Below are 24723 nucleotides of genomic sequence, written 5' to 3'. Positions count from 1 at the left end.
AAACGAAGAGACTAGGGGCTCTATTCTCCCACAGGCCATCGGCGCTATTACGGGCCTTAACCGCAAAAAAACGTGCCTTGCGCCTGTTTCGGCAAGATAGCAATAGGCTTTAGGCTGCCAAATGCGCTTTAGGCCGAATGGGCGTGGCGCAGTCCCAAAGTGGGCGTGTCGGCGCTAAATACCAGCCTAGTGATATCTTGGGACCTGGCCTACATTTAGCGCTTTGCGCTTTTGAAAAGCAGGCCTATTCTATTCCTTCACTGCTTCTTCTCTGTCACCCTTCTCTCTCTCTCTCTCTGAGTTCCCAGCATGCATTGTGTTTCTTCATTTCGCTACTAAATAGCCACCAAATGAGCCAAAATAGATATAAAAGGTAGTTCTAAATTAATGTGTAATGGTAACACAGCCTGCCATTGTCAACATTTCAATATTGGACCAAATAAAACATCGAAATGAAAACACCACCCTATGTGAAACATATATGTCCTCCTGGGCCTATATATACCCCTTGTCGAGTTAACGTGATTTAGAGAAGTAACAGCGGAATGCGCTTCGGAACACGCTTCTAATGGCATCTGCTATACTGTGATGTCCCTCCAATAACTTGGCCCTATTTCACATTTAGTTTTACAATAAAAACACATTTATGCAATGACTTGACATAATGTAGGGTATATTTATGTGCATCATCCTTCCTGCAGCAGGCGAGAGAAAATGATATGTTTCTGGACAAACTTTCACCAATCTAATAGGCTATATTTTTCTAGCTGATGCATAGAACATTATTTTCACTTTGATCTTGCTATAGTGTAGCGTATTTACATGCTTGCAGTATTGAAACTGCAGTTAGATTGGTTTGAGAAGCATAATAATATGGAATAATAGCCTATAATGCAGACAGACAGGCTGGATGAAGGGAGGGGGGGGGGGGGGCAGAGCGTTTGGCTTTCGTCTGGTTTTGCGGGATCACTGGAATTGGAGCTAAAAAGGCAAGCGTGCGATTCGTTTATTGCACTTATCCAATGAGCATGACGGTGCATAATTTTACGCCTAAAAGGCGTGGTTGTAATGCTTTGGGCTGCATCTAGCGCCAGCACGACGATATCAAGTGCGCCTGTCCACGCCCACTGCTTTGATCTGCGCCTGCCGCTCGGCCTAGAAACTGCGCCGATGCAACGATAGGGGCCTAGATCTATGGAGAACTACACACATCCCATTAATATCCTCTTTACTGTTCTGTGGCTTTACAATGATGAATGTTACAATTTTTTGGTACCACGCGCAGACATAGGGAAACAAAAAAGGCAAGAATAACGTATTTTCACAGCCACACAATCAGACACAGGCACACAATCAGACAGAGGCACACACGGGCACACACGGGCACAGTCACACACGGGGACACACGGGCACACAAAGTCACACACGGGCACACACAGTCACACACAGTCACACACGGGCACCACAGTCACACACAGGCACACACACACTGCTAATTAGCAGTCCAGGAAAAAACAAAGCTTACAAATGAAATGTTTAAAAGTATCAAACTGGAATGCTTTTGACAATATGTTTCTTTGTTGACTCTCCAATTGTTTGAGCAAAAGGGGAAAAAATAGCCCTTTGGTGAAAGTAGCCACATGTTAAAAATAGCCATGTGAAAAATAACAAAGATGACTGGAGGGTTGCTTTAAGTGCAAAGGGCACAATCCCAGTTGCCTGTCCTTGCTTGTTGGAGTTGGTCTTGTTTCATCCCCAGACACTGCTCATGGTGCCACCTTTTGCACGTGTCATTTCATAATTCATTTTTTTATGGAAAAATGTGGCTTTTCGGCTCAATATTCCCAGGTCATATGACCTAATGACTCAAAGTCAATGTAGAATGACATTACTACACTGCCTGGTTAGGACACACCTTTTTTTATTGGAGTTTAATACTCCCCATTTTTCATGATTAATTTCTTTATGGAAACATGCATTTTCTGAAAAATTCGCCTTTTCGGCTCAATAACTCCCAGGTCATGTGACCGAATGACTCAAAATCAATGTAGAATCATATTACTAGACTGCCTGGTTAGGACACACCTTTTTTTATTGGAGTGTAATACTCCCCATATTTCATGATTAATTTCTTTATGGAAACATGCATTTTCTGAAAAATGTGGCTTTTCGGCTCAATAACTCCCAGGTCATATGAGCTAATGACTCAAAGTCAATGTAGAATGACATTACTACACTGCCTGGTTAGGACACACCTTTTTTTATTGGAGTTTAATACTCCCCAAATTTCATAATTCATTTTTTTATGGAAAAATGTGGCTTTTCGGCTCAATAACTCCCAGGTCATATGAGCTAATGACTCAAAGTCAATGTAGAATGACATTACTACACTGCCTGGTTAGGACACACCTTTTTTTATTGGAGTTTAATACTCCCCAAATTTCATAATTCATTTTTTTATGGAAAAATGTTGCTTTTCGGCTCAATAACTCCCAGGTCATATGACCGAATGACTCAAAGTCAATGTAGAATCATATTACTAGACTGCCTGGTTAGGACACACCTTTTTTTATTGGAGTGTAATACTCCCCATATTTCATGATTAATTTCTTTATGGAAACATGCATTTTCTGAAAAATGTGGCTTTTCGGCTCAATAACTCCCAGGTCATATGAGCTAATGACTCAAAGTCAATGTAGAATGACATTACTACACTGCCTGGTTAGGACACACCTTCTTTTATTGGAGTTTAATACTCCCCAAATTTCATAATTAATTTTTTTATGGAAAAATGTGGCTTTTCGGCTCAATAACTCCCAGGTCATATGACCTAATGACTCAAAGTCAATGTAGAATGACATTACTACACTGCCTGGTTAGGACACACCTTCTTTTATTGGAGTTTAATACTCCCCAAATTTCATAATTCATTTTTTTATGGAAAAATGTGGCTTTTCGGCTCAATAACTCCCAGGTCATATGACCGAATGACTCAAAGTCAATGTAGAATCATATTACTAGACTGCCTGGTTAGGACACACCTTTTTTTTATTGGAGTGTAATACTCCCCATATTTCATGATTAATTTCTTTATGGAAACATGCATTTTCTGAAAAATGTGGCTTTTCGGCTCAATAACTCCCAGGTCATATGAGCTAATGACTCAAAGTCAATGTAGAATGACATTACTACACTGCCTGGTTAGGACACACCTTCTTTTATTGGAGTTTAATACTCCCCAAATTTCATAATTCATTTTTTTATGGAAAAATGTGGCTTTTCGGCTCAATAACTCCCAGGTCATATGAGCTAATGACTCAAAGTCAATGTAGAATGACATTACTACACTGCCTGGTTAGGACACACCTTCTTTTATTGGAGTTTAATACTTCCCAAATTTCATAATTCATTTTTTTATGGAAAAATGTGGCTTTTCGGCTCAATAACTCCCAGGTCATATGACCTAATGACTCGAAATCAATGTAGAATGGCATTACTGCACAGCCTGGTTAGGACACACCTATTTTTATTGGAGTTTAATACTCCATATATTTCATATTATTTTCTTTATCGAAAAATAAGCATTTACGGCTGAATACCTTCCAGGTCATGTGACCTAATGACTCAAAATCAGTGTAGAATACACTGGCTGGCTGGTAAAATCATCGACAATTCGACACATCTCTGTTATTGCCTTTCAAAAACCTGACATTTTATTTTGAAACCCTGAAGTTGGTCAACGCGCGGTGTATTTACCGTAAGGTCTGCAATAAGGGCGCCCTTGAAATGTAGGAGCGGCTGGCTTGACGAGGCAACAGCGTGAGTAGGCTGGCTTCACCGCAGTTCAATGCTGGTCCTTCATATTGTGAGGAGCCAGTTATGGTGGGTCGGGCTCCTGGTAAGGATGCCCCCCGACCTAACCCTAACCCTAACCTACCTGAGTGCTTAGATCCAAAGTGTCTACAGAAAAGGCCAACCAGCCCAGGCTCATACCGATCATATTAAGGATCAAATTTGTGGACGAGGTCATCGCCATCTGAAAAAGAAGGGTTGTGAAGGCCCGCGTGGCGCGCTGATGTTTTGGAAGTTGAGCTTCAGGACATCTTTATGGCCGTGCTTACGGTCTGGTCAACAAGTCCGGAAGTCGGGGGGAATGGCAATGGGATTTTAGTATGGGGATTTCTGTTGAATGCATGAAATAAGGTCTGTGCTTAACAAAAGTTTATGAAACAGCGAAGTTTGTGTTCAGCAAAATAATCTTCACAAACGAGTACCACTTTTTTTTTAAACACGTTTTTTTTTTTTACGTGATTTTCAGAAAACACGTCAAAATACATTACTTCTATAGGAAATAAATGGTGCAAAGCACATACAGTTATGGAAAAGTAAATCTGTGCAATTCTCTGCCCGCGCCTGGGTCGTGTGCGTACTACACGCACACGACCCAGGTATAACAGAACCCTTCCCCGCTGCTGTTGAAATAAATCCCAGAGGAAACACTGAGACTAGAGGAAAATATAAAATGGTACATAATGTGGGCTCCCTTCAACATCGTCCATGAGGATATGGTACAATATCACAGGGTGTGATGTGAGGGATTCATTCGTTCAAGTGCATCTATTCTTGGACTCCAGGAAGACTAGCTGTCGTCTAGGCGTCAGCTAATGGGGATCCTTTTTAATAAACAAATTATAGACAAAATCTATATAGCCTATGTGGGAATTTCCATATGCATGCACAGAATTTCAAAAGGAGTATAGTGTTTTATTCAAAAGTATTCTAATAAAATAAATAATAAAATTCACCTCTGATTTCTCAGGTCAAATCAAGTGATTTATTTCATGTTTTTATAGCAACTGTGCAGAAGAGCACAGGAGTGAAACCAGCACAACACAACATGGCAGTGTGAGTGGAACTGAAGCCAAACATACAGTATGTAAAACTAACTGATAACGGATAATAACCATGCATCATTAACCCCATGCATTAAGACATGAGATTGCTCCATATCTTCAGGCTACCTGTATCTCCATGCAAATAGCAGCAAATAAAGGCAGAACCTCGACAGAGGTGGTGCTAAAAAAAAAGTATAGGCTCAACCCGGGTCGTCCCGGTTTTTGACCAGTGGAAAGCAAAACAAGGAGAGTAGAGCCGGGTCGAGCTGCGCCGATACCAGCGGTGGAAATGAGCCATAAGTGATTACAGAACACTTCAAAGCTATCCATTAAAGGAACACTCCGCCCATTTTCAACCAGCTTTGTATCATTAGAACATCAGTAGTATATCAGAAAACTGTAAACGGTTTTGAAGTCTGTCATTTAATTTGACAGTTATTGAGTGTTAAAGTGTGGACCAGTGACATCACTAGTCCACACTAACTCAAATTAATAACTCATTAACTCAAATCAACTCTCAATAACTGTCAAACTAGATGAATGTGGAATAGTTTGACAGTTATTGAGAGTTGATTTGAGTGAATGAGTTATTAATTTGAGTTAGTGTGGACCAGTGATGTCACTGGTCCACACTTTAACACTCAATAACTGTCAACTTAAATGACAGACTTCAAAACAGTTTACAGTTTTCTGATACACTACTGATGTTCTAATGATACAAAGCTGGTTGAAAATGGGCGGAGTGTTCCTTTAAATCCGTTCAATTCTTTAAAGCCACTGTTCACTGTTTAGATGTCTGCCTGTCTTCTCTCTTGTACAATGGAATTGCCCCCCCCCCCCGAACCCCATTTTTTTTTTTTTTTTTAACTCTACAGCAATATCTCTTTCCAGAAATTAAAAAAATAATTAGCTACTCAAGATAATCCACAGACCTTGTGAGCAATTTCATCTAGGAACTATTTTCATTAGACTGAACTACACACGCTACCTGCTAGCTAGCACCTAGCAGTTCGACCGTTCTTTCAATCGAACTAGCTAGCAGCAGATTTTGGGGTGAACTTTCTTTTGGGGTGTACGGAATGACAACCTTAGCATTCCAGGGGTCCTTGAGGGGGTTCTAGGAGGTCCCCAGCAAAAAGGGGGTTATCATTTATTTTCACTATTATTCCATCTATAAGTAACAAGATGACACAATGTGTGACTATTTTGGTCATGGGTTTCAAAACATCTAAAAGCAAAAATCGTATTAGATGGGGGACTCTGGGACAAAATCTGGGGCCTGTGGTTTAATTCGTGTCAGTTTATGGGTCCTTGATGTGAAAAAGTTTGAGAACCACTGCCGTGCATGATCTAATTGACAAAATATCAGACTGCCACATGCAAAGTCAAATATATAGGCTACATCCCTACATGCAGTACAGCTAATTAACACGGATAAAAAGTAGACGCGCTATTCCCCAAGCAGCTGTTACAGAGCTTCCTGTGGGAATTCACGTATGTCAGTCAGAAGCATTGCAATTCACCTTCACATTCAGCCTCTTGTTTGTGTCTGAACGGCGTAGGTCACACAACTATTTTCTCTTCGTCTCATTTAAAATCATCTTGGAAGCCGCACCTTCAACATGTCACACACTGACACACACTTCCTCTCAGCTGGGACTCAACGCATCACCTGTTTTTTTTTTACATCACTTCAGTGTGGAGAGGAAAACCGGATCATCGTGTTGCTCAAGGGACTCATCTGAAAGGGAACTAATTGGTTGAGTAAAGTCAAAAGGTAAAAGGGACACGCAAACTGTAAAGTCAATTACAGTTACTAGTTACAGTTACTAGTTACAGTTACTAGTTACTAGTTACAGTTACAGTTATTCTAGTTACTGAGATCACCGTCTGCCCTCTGCCCTGATGACTATAGGCTATAGGCTGGGGATTGGCAAGGACCCCACGATACGATACATGAGTCACGATACAATCACGATACATTGCTGCTATACAATCCATATTGCGATATATTACAATGATTGACGGTCCGCATCAACAGGGCTGAATCATTGACAGTGGTGGTGTAGTTAGGAATGTCATACCGAACCGACCTGGATAGCTAGGCTTAGATAGTGAGGTAATATGCAGTTGTGCGGTGGTAGCATGGAGGGGGGTGTTTCCAGGACGCTGGATTACACCGTTAAGCCTTCTTGAGGTGTCGTGGGCCTAACTTAACGAAACGTCGGTGAAGGAAGGTGCCCACTTGAAAACCCCAATGACATGCTTCATACTGCTGTTGGCTAGGGTAGGTAACTGGTGATTTGTGTCTTGTTTATTAGTTTGCTAGCCTGTTAGCTTGTTTTATTCTGGATTGGGCTTCTAAATGTGTTTTTCCTCGGATCTTGGCAGGCACAAGGGATAGTAACATCTTGTCCTGTGTATTAATTAATACTCTACGTCATTTACTGAAAATTTTAAAATAGATCTGAAAATACAACTTGCTGTGTACCACCCAAACATTATATTGATAACTCAGTGGACAAATATAGTCAAAACTATTGAATTCATCCAATTTATTAGAAATTGCAGAACTAGCAAATTTGCAGTTGTACACTGTTACTGAACACACTGAAATAAAAAAAAATCAAGTACATAAGTATTCTTATTGTGACTGAACACACGGCTGTGCAAAAAATCGATACAGCGATATGTAATACGATATTTTTCTAAAATATCAATACAGTATTGTGGAGAAAAATATTGAGTATATTGCCCTATCGATTTTACTGTACAGCCCTACTGATGGCAGCAGTGGAAAGAGTAGTAAAATGTCCTCCTCAAGCAAGTAGGCTACGTCTGAGCAGGAGAAGTAAAGGTAGTGGTGTAAAAATCCACTGAAGTAGAAGTACAAAAAAATCCCAGTATGCTACGGTCTATCGTCTCATGCTACAGACACCCCTTGCTATAAACGGACGTACATGTCACATAGAAGTGGCTGCACCGTTTAAAAAGTGTCTCTTTTAAAAAGTCCTCAGAGTAAAATGTGTTTCCATGTGATTCTAAAAAGACAATTCTTTGATTAGAAAATTTGGAACTTGGCTCTCTGCAGCAGCAATGCGTACGGGCACTGGCAGTTATTATGGTAATGTCACAGAATGAATGTGGAGATGTATTGATGTTAAAACATTGTTTTGATAGTTTCTGTCCTTAGTTTGTTTTGTGGTGAGTTAGGTCTACCTTTATGAGCCCCTTAGTTGTTGTTTTTTATCTCACCTGCACAAATGTAATATTTGCATGCTTGTGTGTGTGTGTGTGTGTGTGTGTGTGTTTATGTGAAGCACTTTGAATTGCCTCTGTGTATGAAATGTGCTATACAAATAAACTTGACTTGACTTGTGTTTACCATTGCATCTTATAGTTCATCACTCACTTTGTGCAAATAAGTTAACCTTTAATGGGTGGAGTTTACCACACAAGACAGGAATGAGGCAGAAAGTTTGGACGATATTGAGATTCTACTTCTCTGTGACTGACAACTCTTCTGAATGGATGATGCAATCACTGTAATCAGTAACAATCCCTCCAAGTTTCAACCTTTAACTATAGTGCCCCCTTCAGGCCAATCAGTGTCATTGACTGTGACACACTGGCAGAATCTATCATCCCCTCCAAGGTTTGTGTAAATTGGGCCAAAGGTCAGTGGACATCACATTTGATTATTTTTAACCGTTCATTATAGCGCCCCCTGCAGACCAATAAGTGCAACTCGTCAAGATAGTTGGATTTGTGTAGTAACTTAAGTAATACAGACTTGACTTGCCTTTAATTCTAGCGCCTTCATCAGGCCAATTAGTGTAATGTTTTTAAACTCCAGGCAGTGTTGTATCGCCTGAGATAAAACCAAAACCTCCCCAGCTCACCTAGCCTGGGTCCAGACCCGAATCCGCCCACTCCACAGAGTTGGAAATGAGTGTACGAGTTGACAATTCAGTCTGAATATCAGGCTACTTCTCACGCAGTTTCTTTACCCATTCATGAATAACACTCTCTGGACCTGCAGATCTACTTTATATTATCAATATCTGATTAAAGATGATTTAAAGATGATTGTAAAAGTCAGGGGCTTTAGCCAAAGCTTCACATAGAGCCGACATTTTATACAGCACATAGCTTTTGTAACACATCTTCATTTCCCCCCAGTCCAGTTAATCACAGGCAGCTGTTTCCAATCTACAAAGACACGCAATAACATAAAACCATAGAATAAATCGTTAAATGACTAAAAGTAAACCATTCTTGAACAACCATTCTTGAAAAGAAAAAAGTGTTTGAGCATCAAGTCAGCCAGGATGCAAAAGTAGGTCTTCCGCCTTTGGGCTTTCAACATAAAACCCTTAATATTGATTTTGAGTAATGCTTTACAGCCACAGTTTCCCTAAATATGTAATCTTAACATCACAACAAGTATTTTGATGCTAGGTTTGCAGTTTTGTTTGTTGAAATAGGTACATTTCTCCAAAGGTGCTGAAAGTGGTATTTCCGTTGCTAGTCTATGAGTGAATCAGTCAGTCAGCAGTCTGAAAAGAATTAATATACAGTATAGCGTTAACTCTCGCAGGAGTTAACGACATTCACTGTACATTTATTAGGTGCAAATTGACTGCGCTCAGCTCATCATTCAATAAAATATGAGCTTGTTCAATGAATGCACAATACTGCCTACATAGAATACAACTCAGTGAACCATGTTATTTAGAAGTCTACAGATCACAGCCTGGTTTAAATAACAGTATAACTCAGCAGAGGTTTTAAATCCAATTATTATTTTGAAAATGCCAGAAAAAAATCCCAGTTGATCCTGATGGGTTCTCTTCTTTAGTCTGCTAAAGAACAATTACTCAGTACGCCGGGCAAATACAGAGACTTTCCAGCAGGGATCTATGGCGAAGGGAGGTGGTGACCTGAATTCTGTTGTTGGAGAGGGTTTGGAGCATCGGGATAAGCTTAGCGAGGTCCGGCCTGTAGCCTGGCCCACGGCCATCCAGAATCTCCAAGTGTTTCAGATTCTGCAGCAGGTGAAGGCTCAGAAATGCTATTTCTGTTTTATCGTCATTCCACTGTTGCCAGGGTTGACTCCGCCAACTCCATCTGTAAAGGCGAAGTTTGAGACTTTCGAGCTTTGGGAAGTCTGTTGGGAATGGGATCATGATGCAATCCAGGTGAAAAGTGCCACGTGAGGGCAACGGGTCCAGGTGAAGGTGGAGGAGATTTGGAACCGCCATTGCGATGCACAATAGGTCCTGGTCTGAATGTTCAACACAAAGGGTCAGACTCGTCACTGTGGCTGGAATGGCAGGTGCATACAGCCATACAGGCGGACCCTTGACAATGATGAGGGTGGCCAGGTGATGGAGGTCACTCAGCCATGTCTGCAAGCAGCAGACATCTGCTCCACGTGTATATCTTTCATAAATGTCCGTGTCTACGTGCTGGTGGAACACAGCTAGAGTCAGCAGGTTAGGGAAGAACGTCCTCATTGTGTTTGGTGGCAGCAAAGGATCCATATAGTCGATCAGCTCCAGACTGGTCAAGCCTGCAGCAGCAGTAGATCCAGATGTTCCTCCCGAGGGCACCGCTGGCTTTCCACGAGAGGGATCACGATACCTGTCCACGAGAAAAGGATGTGTACGACCCCACGACCACGTGAGATGCTTCAGCTTAGGCAAGCAGGTAACGATGGAGCGAAACACCTCGGGCATGCTGCTGCCATGGCTTTGGTTCTGCTGATAGGCCAGATATGTCAGGTTGGTAAACTGAGATACGGCTGGAATGAAGTAACGTTTCACTGGAGGGGGGAAGTGAACGCCCAACATGCTGAGGCGAGTCAGTTGTTGGGGTCGAGACACAATACACCCATCTATCCAGATCAGATTGGACCTGCTGGTCCTGATTTCCACACACTTCAAGTTTGGAAGTTTGTACAAGAAGTGAAGAGTTCTTTGAGACGCATGGCCCATTATGGCTGTAGTGAGATGTGGAAGCCATTGGACCACCCGTTTCCAGCAACTCACTCTGTCGGTTTTCACAAAAACACTGCTGATTTTCCTGTTGCTTAGAGTGGCCCAGAACTCACGTGTGTAGGGTTCAACTGGGCCCCCAAGAACCACTACAGTGTCCTTCCAAAGAGACGGGTGGTCAGCGAGGTCCTTGAGATACCTGCAGCAGGTACGGACATTGTTCAGGTCTGCCTCTGAGAGATGTCCCAAAATGTGGAGCCATACTTCTGGGGGAAGCTGTAGCTGTCCCGCCATTCCCATGCGATGCTAACTTATGTTAGATCGCTATTAGCTAACACTCTCTCTCTCACGCACGCACACGTTAATCCTTTAACATTATCTGGCGAGTTTACCGTCTTCGGGAAAAAGTGTCAATTCTCAAGTTGAGGCTTGAAGTTTGTTATTTTCATCGTAGTTCATCACCAGTTGCAGGCATACATCAGCAGGAAGTGACGTCTTCTTCTTCTTCTTTTTGTTTAACGGCGGATTGCAATCTTTGACTTTGAAGGTGGATACCGCCACCTACCGGAGTATGCAGAAATGGTTTACACTCATTGATAGTATAAAATAAGACCTTCCTAAGCAAATCCCTAGGCTACATTTACACTACATCATATCTATTTACTAGATCCTATATTATCTTGTATCCTTCAAAAATTCAATGACAGCCCTCTTCCTCTTCTTCTCTCGGTTTAACAGTTAGTTAGTTAGTTAGTATTTGTCTATTTGATTTCTGGGCAGTTAGTTAAATTTGAAATGGCAGGTGATGGCTGGCTGTGATCTGATGTTGCGGGCGGCTCCAGACAGTGAATGTTTGATAAGAGGCTGGGACGTTGTCTCAGACAGGAGAATTAGAATGGAGGACTTTGCATGAAGTGGAAACAACCTGCCTGGCTCTACTGGTTGTGCTGCATTCATCATACGTGTTGTCACACCAAACATGTAGATCCAATGCATATCAGTATAAAAAATATAGCTTACTGGACCTGTCTGAGCTTGTCTCACTGATATCTCTGTCGATTTACATTTCTACTGTAGGCCATTAGGGGGAAAAACTTGTATCATGACTACATTTGAAGAGATTCGATGGAAAACATATACACTGTATATGCTACACATACATACACAGAAAAGTGAAGGACTTTTTCAATCAATCAATCAATCAATCAATCAATCAATCAATCAATCAATCAATCAATCAATATCCTTTATTTAACCAGGCGAAAGTCTCTTTGAGATTAAAAATCTCTTTTCCAAGAGAGACCTGGCCAAGAGAGCAGCACAAATCATTGTTACAAGTAACACAAACAACAAACAGAGAAACACAACTGTGTCACGTTGTCAAAATAAGGTCAAGGACAAAAATCCAGTTACGAAACTTATGATGCACAGGTATATTTTAATTCCCCTAAAAATGTAGGGGCAATTACATTGAGGGTACTAGGAAGGGGCAACATATTTGAAGGCCTTTTTGCCTAATTCTGTTCTAAATCTGTGGACTAACTTTGTGAGTCGGCCATATTGATTTTGTTTTAGAGAATCGTGAGAGCGTCTGCCATATTGATTTTTTTTTACACATGTACACACAGATAAGGGGGAACCAGCCTATGGACAGCTTTATATCTAAAAGTCAAGCAATATGAAAGTCTGCAGGCATACAGAGATGGACACTTAGCAGTAGTATAGAGTACAGTGGTGCACAAGATTGCCACAGCCAGTAATAAAATATAAAGCACAATGCTACTAGTATCCAACTTCTTCAGGTACTGGTCAGGTGAGTTCATAAAAAGCAGATAGTCATCGTGCAATAAGGATAAAAAAAAAGTTGTGAAATCAAGTAGGCTACTTCCTTTTTGTTTTTTATTTGTGGCTTATTATTGAAGTTAACAGTCAAATGAAGACATCTGCTCATAAAATAGTTTTAATTTCATTTTCTGAAGACAGAAATTCAAATATCTGAAACCGTTCATTTACTGTTATTCTCCACAGGACTTGTTGAAGCTGCTGAGGTGCACAGAAGTGCACAGGGACGAACATTGATGGTGGCGAAGACTCTGAACTGGTTCATTGCTATTGTACAATCCTAGAGATTAGAGAAAGAGACTTGTAACTGAAAGTCACTGGATTAAATATGTGGACCAGCTGGGAAAACCCACATCGGGAAAGTAAATGAGTAACATTGTTTTCACGTGCCGTTTGATGCATTCGAAAAACAAGTTTCCTATTTGGAAATTTCACACAAACTTTTAATCCCCGAGTTATAACACAATTATAACCTTTGACCTTCTCAACATGGTGGAAAATGTTTAGTTTATGTCAGTTGACAGTGAGAAAACATTTTGTGGTTAGCCAGACTAACCATTATAACTGACATTTGCTTAAAATTAAGTTTTCGTAATTAGCTTGCAGTACCTCCATGTTTGTTTAGCATTTGTCTTCTGGGTTCGATTTTCCAATGAAATAGCATGTGTAAGCGGTTTATCAGCTGACTTGGAAGTCCCAGATGTCGGACTTTCCCGCCAGCACTTGAATGCAGCCTGACATTCTCTCCTCCCTCAAAAACCACTGCTGGAGCTCTCGAGCAAGGCAGTGAACAGGAACACCAGCCTGACATTCTCTCCTCCCTCAAAAACCACTGCTGGAGCTCTCGAGCAAGGCAGTGAACAGGAACACCGGCCTGCACCCGAGGGCGGCCATGTTGGTTTCCTGAAAGCCAGTAAGCGACCTCAGTGGCAGGGTGGAGCTGCTGCGGCAGAGCGAGCAGAGAGCCGAGGCCACAGCACGTTATCACATAATAACAGTCCCACACGGCAACGTTTCTCCAGGAATAGTCACTCCGCCAAACAGAGGCAGAAAGCTGAGGAACTGACGATGAAAAGACGTTTTTACAAATGGCTTTTATTCTTCCTTCATCATTTACAAACTTTTTGGACAGTTAAAATAAATCTTTCTTAGAAAAACAAAGTTGCTTTGCTAGTGGTCTTCTGAGATCAAACCAAATTTCATCCATATATATATAGCAGAGCTTTTAAGTACTGAGAGTTCAAAACATTAAATATAGGCACTGGAATAGCTTAAAAGGACGAATGTTTAAGACTAGAACGTTGTTCAAAGGCTTCCTCTGCCAAAAGGCTCTTGCATTTCAGATAATAAGCACGAATCCACATAAAAAATGTCCCGTATACGAGGAGCAGAACATACAAGTGAAGCCGTCACAGAGTGGAGGTTGGGGCTGCAGACCACAGGAATGAACTATTTCTGGAGAGATTGGGCTCCTCTGGAAGAAGAAAGGCGAGCTCGGGCTCCTCACTGAGCATCCAGGACGTCTGTGGGCACGGCGTCCGATTGGCCACTCGGGCTCCGCGACGCCTCCAGTGACCAGGAAGAGGGCGTGGCCTGGTTGTAGAGCGCGTCCTGCGTGCTGAACAGCGGCTGTTTGAGAGCCAGGTGGTACAGGAGGAACAGGTTGAGGCCCACGGCGGCCAGCAGCGGGAAGACGGTCAGGCCTGAGCCCAAGCCTCGCCACGAGCTGCACACGCTCAGACTGAGCCAGTACACCAGTCTGAGAGGAAGAGGACAACACACAGATTAGCTGAGTCAGCAGCATCATCGCCTGCTGATGGTCTTGATAGGATCAAAACTTGGTAAGAGCATCATGAGTCTGATTTTCTCTTTTTGAATTACCCCCTTTTTCTCCCCATTTTTTTTACGTAGCCTATCACATTTCCCTTGTCTAAGCAGTCCTGGTCGTTGCTCCACCCCCTCTGCTGATCTGGGGGAGGGTGTAGACTTTCGCATGCCTCCTCCGATACATGTCACACGCCAGCCGCTTCTTTTCACCCGACAGCGAGGAGTTTCCCCCGGGAGGACGTAGCGCATGGGAGGATCATACTATTCTTCCCCCCAGTTCCCCTCCCCTCCCCGAACAGGCACCCCGACCGACCAGAGGAGGCACTAGTGCTGCAGTACGCAGGACGCGTGTATACTTTTCCCAACCTGGTTGAGATGAAACCACGCCCCCGAACTCATTTGATTGGTTGCCCCCCCGCCATACGCTGTCAACAAACTACCCGTAAACAGCAGAGGTAACTCCACTGCACCCCGAACGCGTCACATAGAACTCTTTCCTCAAAGTCCAGTGTGTTTTCCCCGTTTCTCCTTCCCCTGGAGATGTGTGGCTCGGAGAACTAGGAGCGGCCAGCGCTGCATAACGAAGCTGGGATGCCCAGACACCTCTTGAGTTTGATTTCTATCATCAGTTTCAACTTCATTCAATTCAATCATTCCATACAAATAACGAAAACAGAATTTAAATTCAGTCGTCGTGCTTAAAACAAACCTCAATCACTTTCAATCTAAGTCATTTACACAAACACAGGATCTCAAGTCAAGACTTTAGAAACCTTTTCAAGTCATCAAAGTACAAGTCAGAGTCAAGTCTTTTCTTCATGCATCAAGTCAAGTCTCAATCGTTTAAAACTGTGACTCCATTCTGACTCTCTGTTATGAAATCACTATCACTCTGCTGTTTTTTTTACGACGTTTTTGAAAAGCGCTCCGTAAATCAACTTTATTACTATCATTAAATTATTATGAAGTTGAACCCTCAGTGCTAAAACGCTGTCAACTGTTGTTGGCCTCACCGTCCCAGGACGAACATGGCCACCAGCACGGGAACCACCTTGAGCTGCTCCTGGGGCAGTAAGGCAGCCAGGACCAGCAGGTTGAGGGCGTAGAGGAGGAGCAGCTCCAGGGACGTGCTGACAAACAGCTGCTGCAGCGCCCGGCTTCGGGGAAATGGCTGCACCGGGTCCAAGGAGCCCGAGCAGAACTGGCACACCGCACCCACCACCATCGCTGGGAGGGAGAGAGAGAGAGCAATAAGCAGTGTTTAGTTTTGGAATACTTCAAATTCGTCTTGCTGAGCCCGTTTGTCTGGGTCACTTTGAACTGTACGCAAACGCGAGGGCAATGCAGTCAGCATGTAATGTTGCCACCGTCTTCAGCATATTTGTAAGTAAAATGTGTTATATATCCATGTCAAAAAAGCATTCCTGAGTGTCCTGGCTGTGTCTCATTGTCTTGTGGGGTGTGGCAGGTGTACTGTGCGTGTGCACGCACAAATTGTTGCACGTTTAAAAAAAATCTGTTTGAGCTTCATATGAATTTTTTAGCAAATAAAACAAAGTGGTACGGGTACCACTGGTGGTCCGCGGGGCTCCCTCCCTCTCATACTTTCATATGGTGGTCATTTCTGAGGTGGTACTTGATGTAAAAAGGTTGAGAACCACTGCCTTAAAGTGATCTATTTTTATAGACAGTATCTGTATTCAGAATACCACCAATTTAAACTGTAACTGTAATGGAGGAATACACTTTACTCATATTTTGTATTTTAAATACGTGTATTCCGTTACTCTCCAACCCTGGCAATAAGTCTACTAAGAGCCTGAATCTGGGCCATCTTTCCACAAACAACCTGAACTCTGGGCCGCACTTGATCCTGTCTGACAGCACACTTCTTTCTTTTTCATAGATCTTCATTTGTATACAGCGACTGCCAAGGAACTGGCCTACATACATGTACAAACACTCCTGGCAAATAGGAGGGCAACCGCCAGGGGAAATAGACCGAGCAGACTTTGTTTGGGGATGTTTTCTCCACCTGCCCTCTCCTTCTGCAAGCTCGTCCCAGGGTTTGGGATGTGATGAAAATATTCAGGAGCAATTAGGGCACGGCCTGGGAGAGGAGAGGCAGCCAGACGGCCTGGGAGAGGAGAGGAGAGGCAGCCAGACGGCCTGGGAGAGGAGAGGAGAGGCAGCCAGACGGCCTGGGAGAGGAGAGGAGAGGCAGCCAGATGGCCTGGGAGAGGAGAGGCAGCCAGATGGCCTGGGAGAGGAGAGGCAGCCAGATGGCCTGGGAGAGGAGAGGCAGCCAGATGGCCTGGGAGAGGAGAGGCAGCCAGACGGCCTGGGAGAGGAGAGGCAGCCAGACGGCCTGGGAGAGGAGAGGCAGCCAGATGGCCTGGGAGAGGAGAGGCAGCCAGACGGCCTGGGAGAGGAGAGGCAGCCAGACGGCCTGGGAGAGGAGAGGCAGCCAGACGGCCTGGGAGAGGAGAGGAGAGGCAGCCAGACGGCCTGGGAGAGGAGAGGCAGCCAGACGGCCTGGGAGAGGAGAGGAGAGACAGCCAGACGGCCTGGGAGAGGAGAGGCAGCCAGACGGCCTGGGAGAGGAGAGGCAGCCAGACGGCCTGGGAGAGGAGAGGCAGCCAGACGGCCTGGGAGAGGAGAGGCAGCCAGACGGCCTGGGAGAGGAGAGGCAGCCAGACGGCCTGGGAGAGGAGAGGCAGCCAGACGGCCTGGGAGAGGAGAGGCAGCCAGACGGCCTGGGAGAGGAGAGGAGAGGCAGCCAGACGGCCTGGGAGAGGAGAGGCAGCCAGATGGCCTGGGAGAGGAGAGGCAGCCAGATGGCCTGGGAGAGGAGAGGCAGCCAGACGGCCTGGGAGAGGAGAGGCAGCCAGACGGCCTGGGAGAGGAGAGGCAGCCAGACGGCCTGGGAGAGGAGAGGCAGCCAGACGGCCTGGGAGAGGAGAGGAGAGACAGCCAGACGGCCTGGGAGAGGAGAGGCAGCCAGACGGCCTGGGAGAGGAGAGGAGAGACAGCCAGACGGCCTGGGAGAGGAGAGGCAGCCAGACGGCCTGGGAGAGGAGAGGCAGCCAGACGGCCTGGGAGAGGAGAGGCAGCCAGACGGCCTGGGAGAGGAGAGGCAGCCAGACGGCCTGGGAGAGGAGAGGCAGCCAGACGGCCTGGGAGAGGAGAGGCAGCCAGACGGCCTGGGAGAGGAGAGGAGAGGCAGCCAGACGGCCTGGGAGAGGAGAGGCAGCCAGACGTTGTAGTTTCCATTTAGAGCTCTGCACAGGAGAAGGAAATGATGCTCGTCCTCCTCCTGCTGCCTGGAGGCTGAGGGAGGGTGAGACTAAAGGGGACACCAGACGCTGGAGCATTCCAAGACGAGGCGGCCAGACCCACTAAACCTTCTCTTAATCTTGATCTTTTATTGCAGTGGTTCTCAACCCTTTTCCTTTTTTTGATCAAGTTTGTTTCCCCCGATTTCAATAGCACTTGGCCAATTCCCCCCCTGCTGTCCTGGTCGTTGCTCCACCCACTCTGCCGATTCAGGGAGAGCTGTAGACTAGCACATGTTTCCTCCGATACATGTGCAGTGGCCAGCCACTTCTTTTCTCTCTTTTTTTTTTTGTTATTATGTTTTTCCGATTTCCCCCCATTTTCTCCCCCAATTGTACCTGTCCAATTTAGCTATGGTCGTAGAAAGTCGGGTTTTCAGGGGTGGGCAGGGGAATGTGGGTGCTGGTGGGGGGGGGGGGGGGGGGGGGGTCAAGGAAGGGGTGCAGGGCTGGGGAAAATGGACCATAGCTAGGGATCGGAACGTCATGGAGTCAGGATTCGAGGGCTGGGTAGCGGGAGTGGCTAGGGGTGTGTGTGGGTAGTGGGGCGTGGTCAGGGAGGGGGGATAGGGAAAAGGGGCCGTAGCTAGGGATGGGAAGGTCGTAGATAGTCGGGGTTTGAAGGGTGGGTAGTGGGAGTGGCTAGCGGGATGCGGGTGGGTCAGGGTTCCAATCCGACTCACAAAATTTGCACATCATAACATGTGCTCTCCGAGTGCACTTCTAGTTGTTAGACATGATTTTTGTCCAGAATTCCATGACAATTGTATTGTAGGTAGCAAGATAACAGTGAAGCTATGACCAAAATAGTCATTCTTCTACATTCTCTGATTGTCTTGTAAATGAAATAATGGTGAAGTTTAACAATTCTTCAATTTACTGGGGACCCCATGGAACCCCCTCAAGGACACGTTATTATGGATCCCACAGGAATTCTAGGCAAGAACGGTCCTACTCTGCCTCTGCTTGGCTTACCCTAACCCCAACCAATCATCACTCCCCATGCCTAAACTCAACCTCCTCATGCCTAAACCCAACCCAATCAGAGACAGTGTAGGGCGTGTCTTGCCTAGAATTCCCGTGGGCTCCATAATAACACCTCAAGAACCTCTGGTGGTCGCCGGACCCCATGTTGAGAACCACTAAGCGGTTTTGGACGGCGGTGTGCAGGTGCAAGCGTTGCGTTTGGACTCAAACCTACCCAGCAGGACAGGGACAGCTGCCACCACACAGCAGCAGAGCGTGAAGACGATGCGGCTGAGCACGTCGGGGCATTCTGGGGGTTTGATGGGGACGTAGAAATAGAGTGCATAGAGAATCCCCGCTGCGCACAGCAGGGAGGCAAGCACCGAGCAGAAGGCGGGGCCTCGTCCGCTCTGGCAGCATTTACACAGGCTGCAGCAGCGGCAGCAGCAGCGTGGTGCACTCCGGTCTGTGGACTCCGCCTCGCAAGTCTCTACCCGCCCCTCCTCTGGCTGCCACACCGTCAGCTCCACGCTCTCCTGGGGCAGCGGCGGGCCCATCAGCGGCCGACCCTCGTCGGCGGCCGGGTCCAGATGGGTGGACTCGGGGCTGCGTCTGGGTAAGTCCGTGCCATTGGGAACGTCTCCCTGAGAGGCCGGGCTCGGAGGAGTGCTGACGCGGTTTTCCGTGGCGTCTTCCAGATCGGGAGCCGTGGCGAGCGGACTGGAAACAGTCTGATCCAGGACTCCCTCTTCCGCTTGGTCTGCTGGCCGCTCCTCCTCCGGCTGCTGGGGGCAGGAGGCAGCGCCTGTGCAAAGCAGAGCGGATTTGAATACCGCGTTCCAAAAAGCAGATATTCAAAGCATCAGCTGCAGCCTTCCTCCCACTCTCTCTCTGTCATTTCTAAAGTCCACATTGCAAGATAGTTAAAAAGCACAAGCCTGGGCTGCTTAACCCATTAATGACTAACGACTATATTGTTAAAGGGACTCTCCACCTATTTTCAACCAGCTTTGTATCATTACAATATCAGTAGTATATCAGAAAACTGTAAACAGCTTTGCAGGAATTCGTCTAGTTTGACAGTTATTGAGAGTTGTTTTGAGTTAAGTTGTACACCAGTGATGTCATTTGTGCATGAATGACATCACTGGTCCACAAATTAACTCAAACCAACTCTCAATAACTGTCAAACTAAATGAATGCCTGCAAAGCTGTTTTACAGTTTTCAGACATGTGTGAGAATATGTGCAAAATAAATCAGCATTGAAAATCGGTGGAGTGTCCCTTTAAGGAAACATATCTTTTCTGTTAGAGCTAGAAACACATTTGCTGTGGAAACTGTCAAGACATGTGGCTAAACATGACATAATCAAAATTGTGGATTACACATATTTATCATGCCTTAATTGGTAGACAAATTTGATTTTCTTTTATAAAATTACAAAATTAAGTTTAACCTTCATTCCACTTTCATTCATTTGATTCAAGAAAAATGTGTGCTGTAGCCTCATCCTTTCTTTGACCGATTTGAAACATTTCAGTGGATTTGTGCTTAGCTCAGCTAGTACTAAAGTAGTAAAGGAAAATATAAAATCCCACTGCAGACCATGGGTTAAGGGTGGGTTAAGAACTTTATTTGGAAGAGAGGACCTCAGGCTCCTGCTGCGGATGAAGTAATATTTCATCAATACTGAGTCTTTTATTCACTTCTCAGCATGCATGCTTTGATGCAGGAGGCCAAGTCCAACCTTAGCCCAAACAAGCACAAAACGTTCACAGTGTGATTTTATGGCACAATAACAATGCATATTAAAAGCGTTTTGGAAACTATTTTGAGGTGAAATCAGACCTATTTAGGTGCTGATTTCACAGCCGCAGCAGGTTCAGACTCTACAGGATGTTTCCACGTTGGTGCAGGACACTATATATTCAGTGTCCAAGTGTTTGCTTGGTTGAATCAGGACAGAACGACTTGGCTTAGGGAAGAGCCGCAATCATTCACCCACAGAGCAAGTCTCCCTCCTCCAGTCACTCTAAAAAAGAAAAAAAAACGTCTGGGACTTTTGTTTGTTTTGACTCGGACTGGTCTCAGTCTCATGTGTGTTTTGACTATGATTTGTCTCGATCTTGTGTCAGTTTTGACTCGGACCTGTCTCAGTCTTGTATCTGTGTAACACTGTTGACTCGGACTTGATTTGTTCTCGTGTCTGTTTTTACTGGGACTTGTCTCAGTATGTCTATTTGGACTCAGACGTGTCGCTACCTTGTGTCTGTTTTGACCTGGACTCGTTTCAGTCTCATTTAAGTTTGAATGCGGACTCATCTCTGTCTCGTCATGTCTGTTTGGACTCTAACATGTATGAGTCTCATATCTGTTTGGACTCTAACTTGTCTGAGTCTCATATCTGTTTGGACTCTAACTTGTCTGGGTCTCGTATCTGTTTGGACTCTAATTTGTCTGGGTTTCATATCTGTTTGGACTCTAACTTGTCTGTCTGGGTCTCATATCTGTTTGGACTCTAACTTGTCTGTCTGGGTCTCATATCTGTTTGGACTCTAACTTGTCTGTCTGGGTCTCATATCTGTTTGGACTCTAACTTGTCTGAGTCTCATATCTGTTTGGACTCTAACTTGTCTGGGTCTCGTGTCTGTTTGGACTCTAACTTGTCTTGTGTCTGTTTGGACTCTGACTTTTCTCTGTCTCATGTCTGTTCTGTTTTTGGTCTTAGCTTCTATCTGAGTATCCTATTCAAGACCAACTTCCCCCCCCCCACCAGAGTTCCAATGTTCTCCATCTGTTCTACTTTTCTTTATTTTCTCCTCAGCCCTACCACCTATTTAAAAGATTTCAACCTGTGTAAATAACAGACCTCAAAATTGTTTGCAGTGATCAGTTGAGGCTCCAGCAGATAAATCTACATCTCTCCTTAAGCTTTATTTTATTTATTTTTTACATTAGGAACGACAAGGCTGTTAATTAAGGGTTAGGCTTATTAAGCATTAACTAAACCCTTAGTTAATGTACCCTTATTGTAAAGTGCTACCAATAAACTTTCTGTGTGTATTTTGTTCTTGAACAAGACTATCTCTGGTCTCAGTCCGGTATTGGTCTCAACCCTCTTTAGACCTTTTGGTCTGGACTCAAACTTGACTGAGGCCTATACTGTGCCACTGTATCAGAAAGGTAATAAAACTGTTCTGTTTTGTTCTGAAAATTGTAAAATAAAATATTGAAAAAGAAAGAAAGAAAGAAAGCTAATAACTCACTCGTGGGCGGGTCGGCTCTCTGCGGTGGCGGCTCCAGGGAGCGCTGGGAGCCACTGGCGGAGTGGGAGGAGGAGCGCAGCTCCTCCACAGAGGACTCGGGGCTGTCGGACACGGGGGCCAGGGAGATCTGCGTGTCCAGGTCCAGGAAGGGTGAGAAGGAGAGGCGGGCCGGGTCGATGTCCTGCAGCTGGTTGATGATGTCACTGATGGACTCCTTCACGCTGTCGATCTCCTCCACGTTCTGCTGGCTGGCCGCCTGAAGCCCCGAGCTGCTCATCATGAGTCCCACAGCCTACAGTGCCCACAGAGACCAGAGGGTGAGCCCCAAACACACACCCAACCACACCTCCACACAGCTCATGAGTCAACTTGATGATTTTTCTATTATTATTTTTATTATTATATGCCCCTAACTTGATGATTTTGATCCCGCCCCAAAAATCTGCCAATTCCCCCAGCGGTCCCAGTTGTTGCTCCACCCCTCTGCCAATCTTGGAAAGAGTTGTAGACTAGCAAGACCATGTTTCCTCCAATACATGTGCAGTCGCCAGCCGCTTCTTTTCACCTGACAGCGAGCAGTTTCACCGGCAGGATGGGGGGAGGGACCACACTAGTGACTATTCCCCCCTAAAAACAGGCGCTCCTATCGACCAGAGGAGGTGCTAGTGCAGCAACCAGGACATATACCCTTAATCCAGTTTACCACCCACAGACACGGCCAATTGTGCCTGTATGTCTGACCAAGCCGGAGGTGATGCGGGGGCTCAAACCTGCAACCCTCGTGTTGGTAGGCAGGGAATCGACTGCTCACTGCTGCGCTAACCGGGCGGGCACCCATCCAAATGTATCCAAATTATTATTTGCAGAAATAGGGGTTCCCCATCTTTTAATTAGCAATACAATAAGTGACCCACCTTTTTACTGGCAAGAATATGGTGAATTTTCTTTGCAAGAATTGAGCAGATATGGGGGTTACCCAGCTTTTTAGGCCTGACGCTTATGATATGTCATAAATGTATAGTAGAGTAACATCACAGTAACTAGTAGGGGCTTTTAAGGGAAGAATTACAACTGAATGTAGATTTTGGTTGATATTGGTGTTGTTTTCATTGTGGATGTGCATATCTTTTCTTTTCTATGTTGTTTTCATTATAACCATAACTGGCTGGAGGTTCGTTTACCAAACACATCACTGTAGCCTATCTGCCTGTGTGAAGTTATCATCGCTGAAGTGTGTACCGGTAGTTTTCTTGAGAGCTTTGCTCACAAAACAAACAGTTAGAAGTCATCAGTTGTATTTTAGAAATCACTCAACACTCATCATGATCTGAGACTTTTGATCCCCCCATAAAGACATCATTGAAGTGAAGTCCTGTACTTTAAGTGTCAAAACACAGACATTTAGCCTACTTTGCTACCTTGTAATTTACTGGATACACTCCCTAACACAAAGTCAGAGCCTGTAATACATTTTAAGAATGTTACCATACAAATATCACAGCAGCAGTTTAAGTGATAGGCTAAAATAACAAGTATAAACTCAACAATGATTACCAGTCAGTCACTATAGTCAATAGCTATAGGAGTACCTATTAGGCATATAAATTAGTTGGGATACCATCAAATCGGACACTGCCATTATTAGCCTAAATATTATAATATATGAAGTCTATACATGGAGCCTTGGTGTTTTTTCGGTCACGGTTTGGTCTAAAACAGCATTAAACGGCACCAGCCACGACAGAATAATCTGACTGACGCTGTTGATTTGCTTTGATGTGAATCCTCGCGTGGTGAATTTGAGCGGCTCTTATGAACATCTGGGGATTGAATTTGGAGGAAAAAAGTTTTCTGGCGCAGATCCAGCCGTGCGCAAATCTGCGCCGAGGACGTTTTCTCCAAACAAAACACGACTTTACCATGTATGAGCTCAATTAGGTGACTAGGGATTTTCGGAGTAAATCTCGGCGGATATCAGACTTCCCTGGATGTTGGAAACGCGCAACGGGGGCAATGTGCGGTAGAAAAAATACCTACTGGCGCTTCTCCCGCTCTCTATCTACAGAGAAACAACCAATCCTCTATCAAAAAAACTAAAAACGTTAGCTTCTGCTCTTATTTAATAGCAATACTTTGGTGCTAAATCACTCAAGTGGGGACAAATTGCGCCTCTACCATGCGTAAACCGCGCGTAAAGAGCGACACATAATATAGAGCTGAAATCTTATAGTTCGTGGCCATTCAGCAGCAATTAAGAGCAGCTCACGATCAGACTGCAGAGAAAAGTGAGCGGTGTGTGTGGCTTTAGCTCCGGTCAAATGCCTCTCTGAGGGTTTTATTCAATTACAAACATTCCTCACAGGCAGCAGAGAGAAACTTACTTTTGTCGTCTGGCGGTTGCAGGAGATTTGGTGACTTGACTGTTGTTGCTGCAGCAGCATAAAAAAAAGAGAAACCTTCTGTTGCCGTCTCTCCCTCCCCCTCTGTCTGCTTTTTGTCTTCCAGGATCCTGAACTTCTGAATCAAATTTCAACACGGACAAAATACGAGGCTTTTCCTCCGCCCACACGGCCTTTTTTTTTCTCCCTTTCT

At 44.7% G+C, this 24723-nt stretch overlaps 1 protein-coding gene across 1 annotated transcript; it reads right to left on the bottom strand.

Moving 5' to 3' along the window:
- Positions 1–13921: 13921 nt before the first annotated feature.
- On the bottom strand, positions 13922–24582 carry LOC310786435 (uncharacterized protein). The gene is made up of 5 exons (XM_083647639.1): positions 24513–24582; positions 22132–22423; positions 19100–19669; positions 15577–15790; positions 13922–14495 (listed from the first exon to the last, which is right to left on the bottom strand). Exons 1-5 carry the CDS (start codon positions 24570–24572, stop codon positions 14240–14242), a joined length of 1392 nt encoding a protein of 463 aa, XP_083503765.1. The 5' UTR covers positions 24573–24582; the 3' UTR covers positions 13922–14239.
- Between the last annotated feature and the right edge of the window lie 141 nt (positions 24583–24723).

Source organism: Poromitra crassiceps (genome assembly GCF_964638095.1).
Source record: "Poromitra crassiceps genome assembly, chromosome: 12".
In the NCBI taxonomy this organism is placed as follows: Eukaryota; Metazoa; Chordata; class Actinopteri; order Beryciformes; family Melamphaidae; genus Poromitra; species Poromitra crassiceps.
The sequence above is the reverse complement of the archived record's forward strand: the minus strand, read 5'-3'. Positions and strand labels throughout refer to the sequence as shown.

Bases quoted from the DNA above. Each gene is read 5' to 3' on its own strand.
- LOC310786435 (XM_083647639.1), bottom strand. From the start codon at position 24,572: ATGCTGCTGCAGCAACAACAGTCAAGTCACCAAATCTCCTGCAACCGC. The intron at 22,424-24,512 runs GTAAGTTTCTCT...TGGGCACTGTAG, and splicing joins GCAACCGCCAGACGACAAAA to GCTGTGGGACTCATGATGAG. The intron at 14,496-15,576 runs GTGAGGCCAACA...TCTTCCTCTCAG, and splicing joins GCCATGTTCGTCCTGGGACG to ACTGGTGTACTGGCTCAGTC.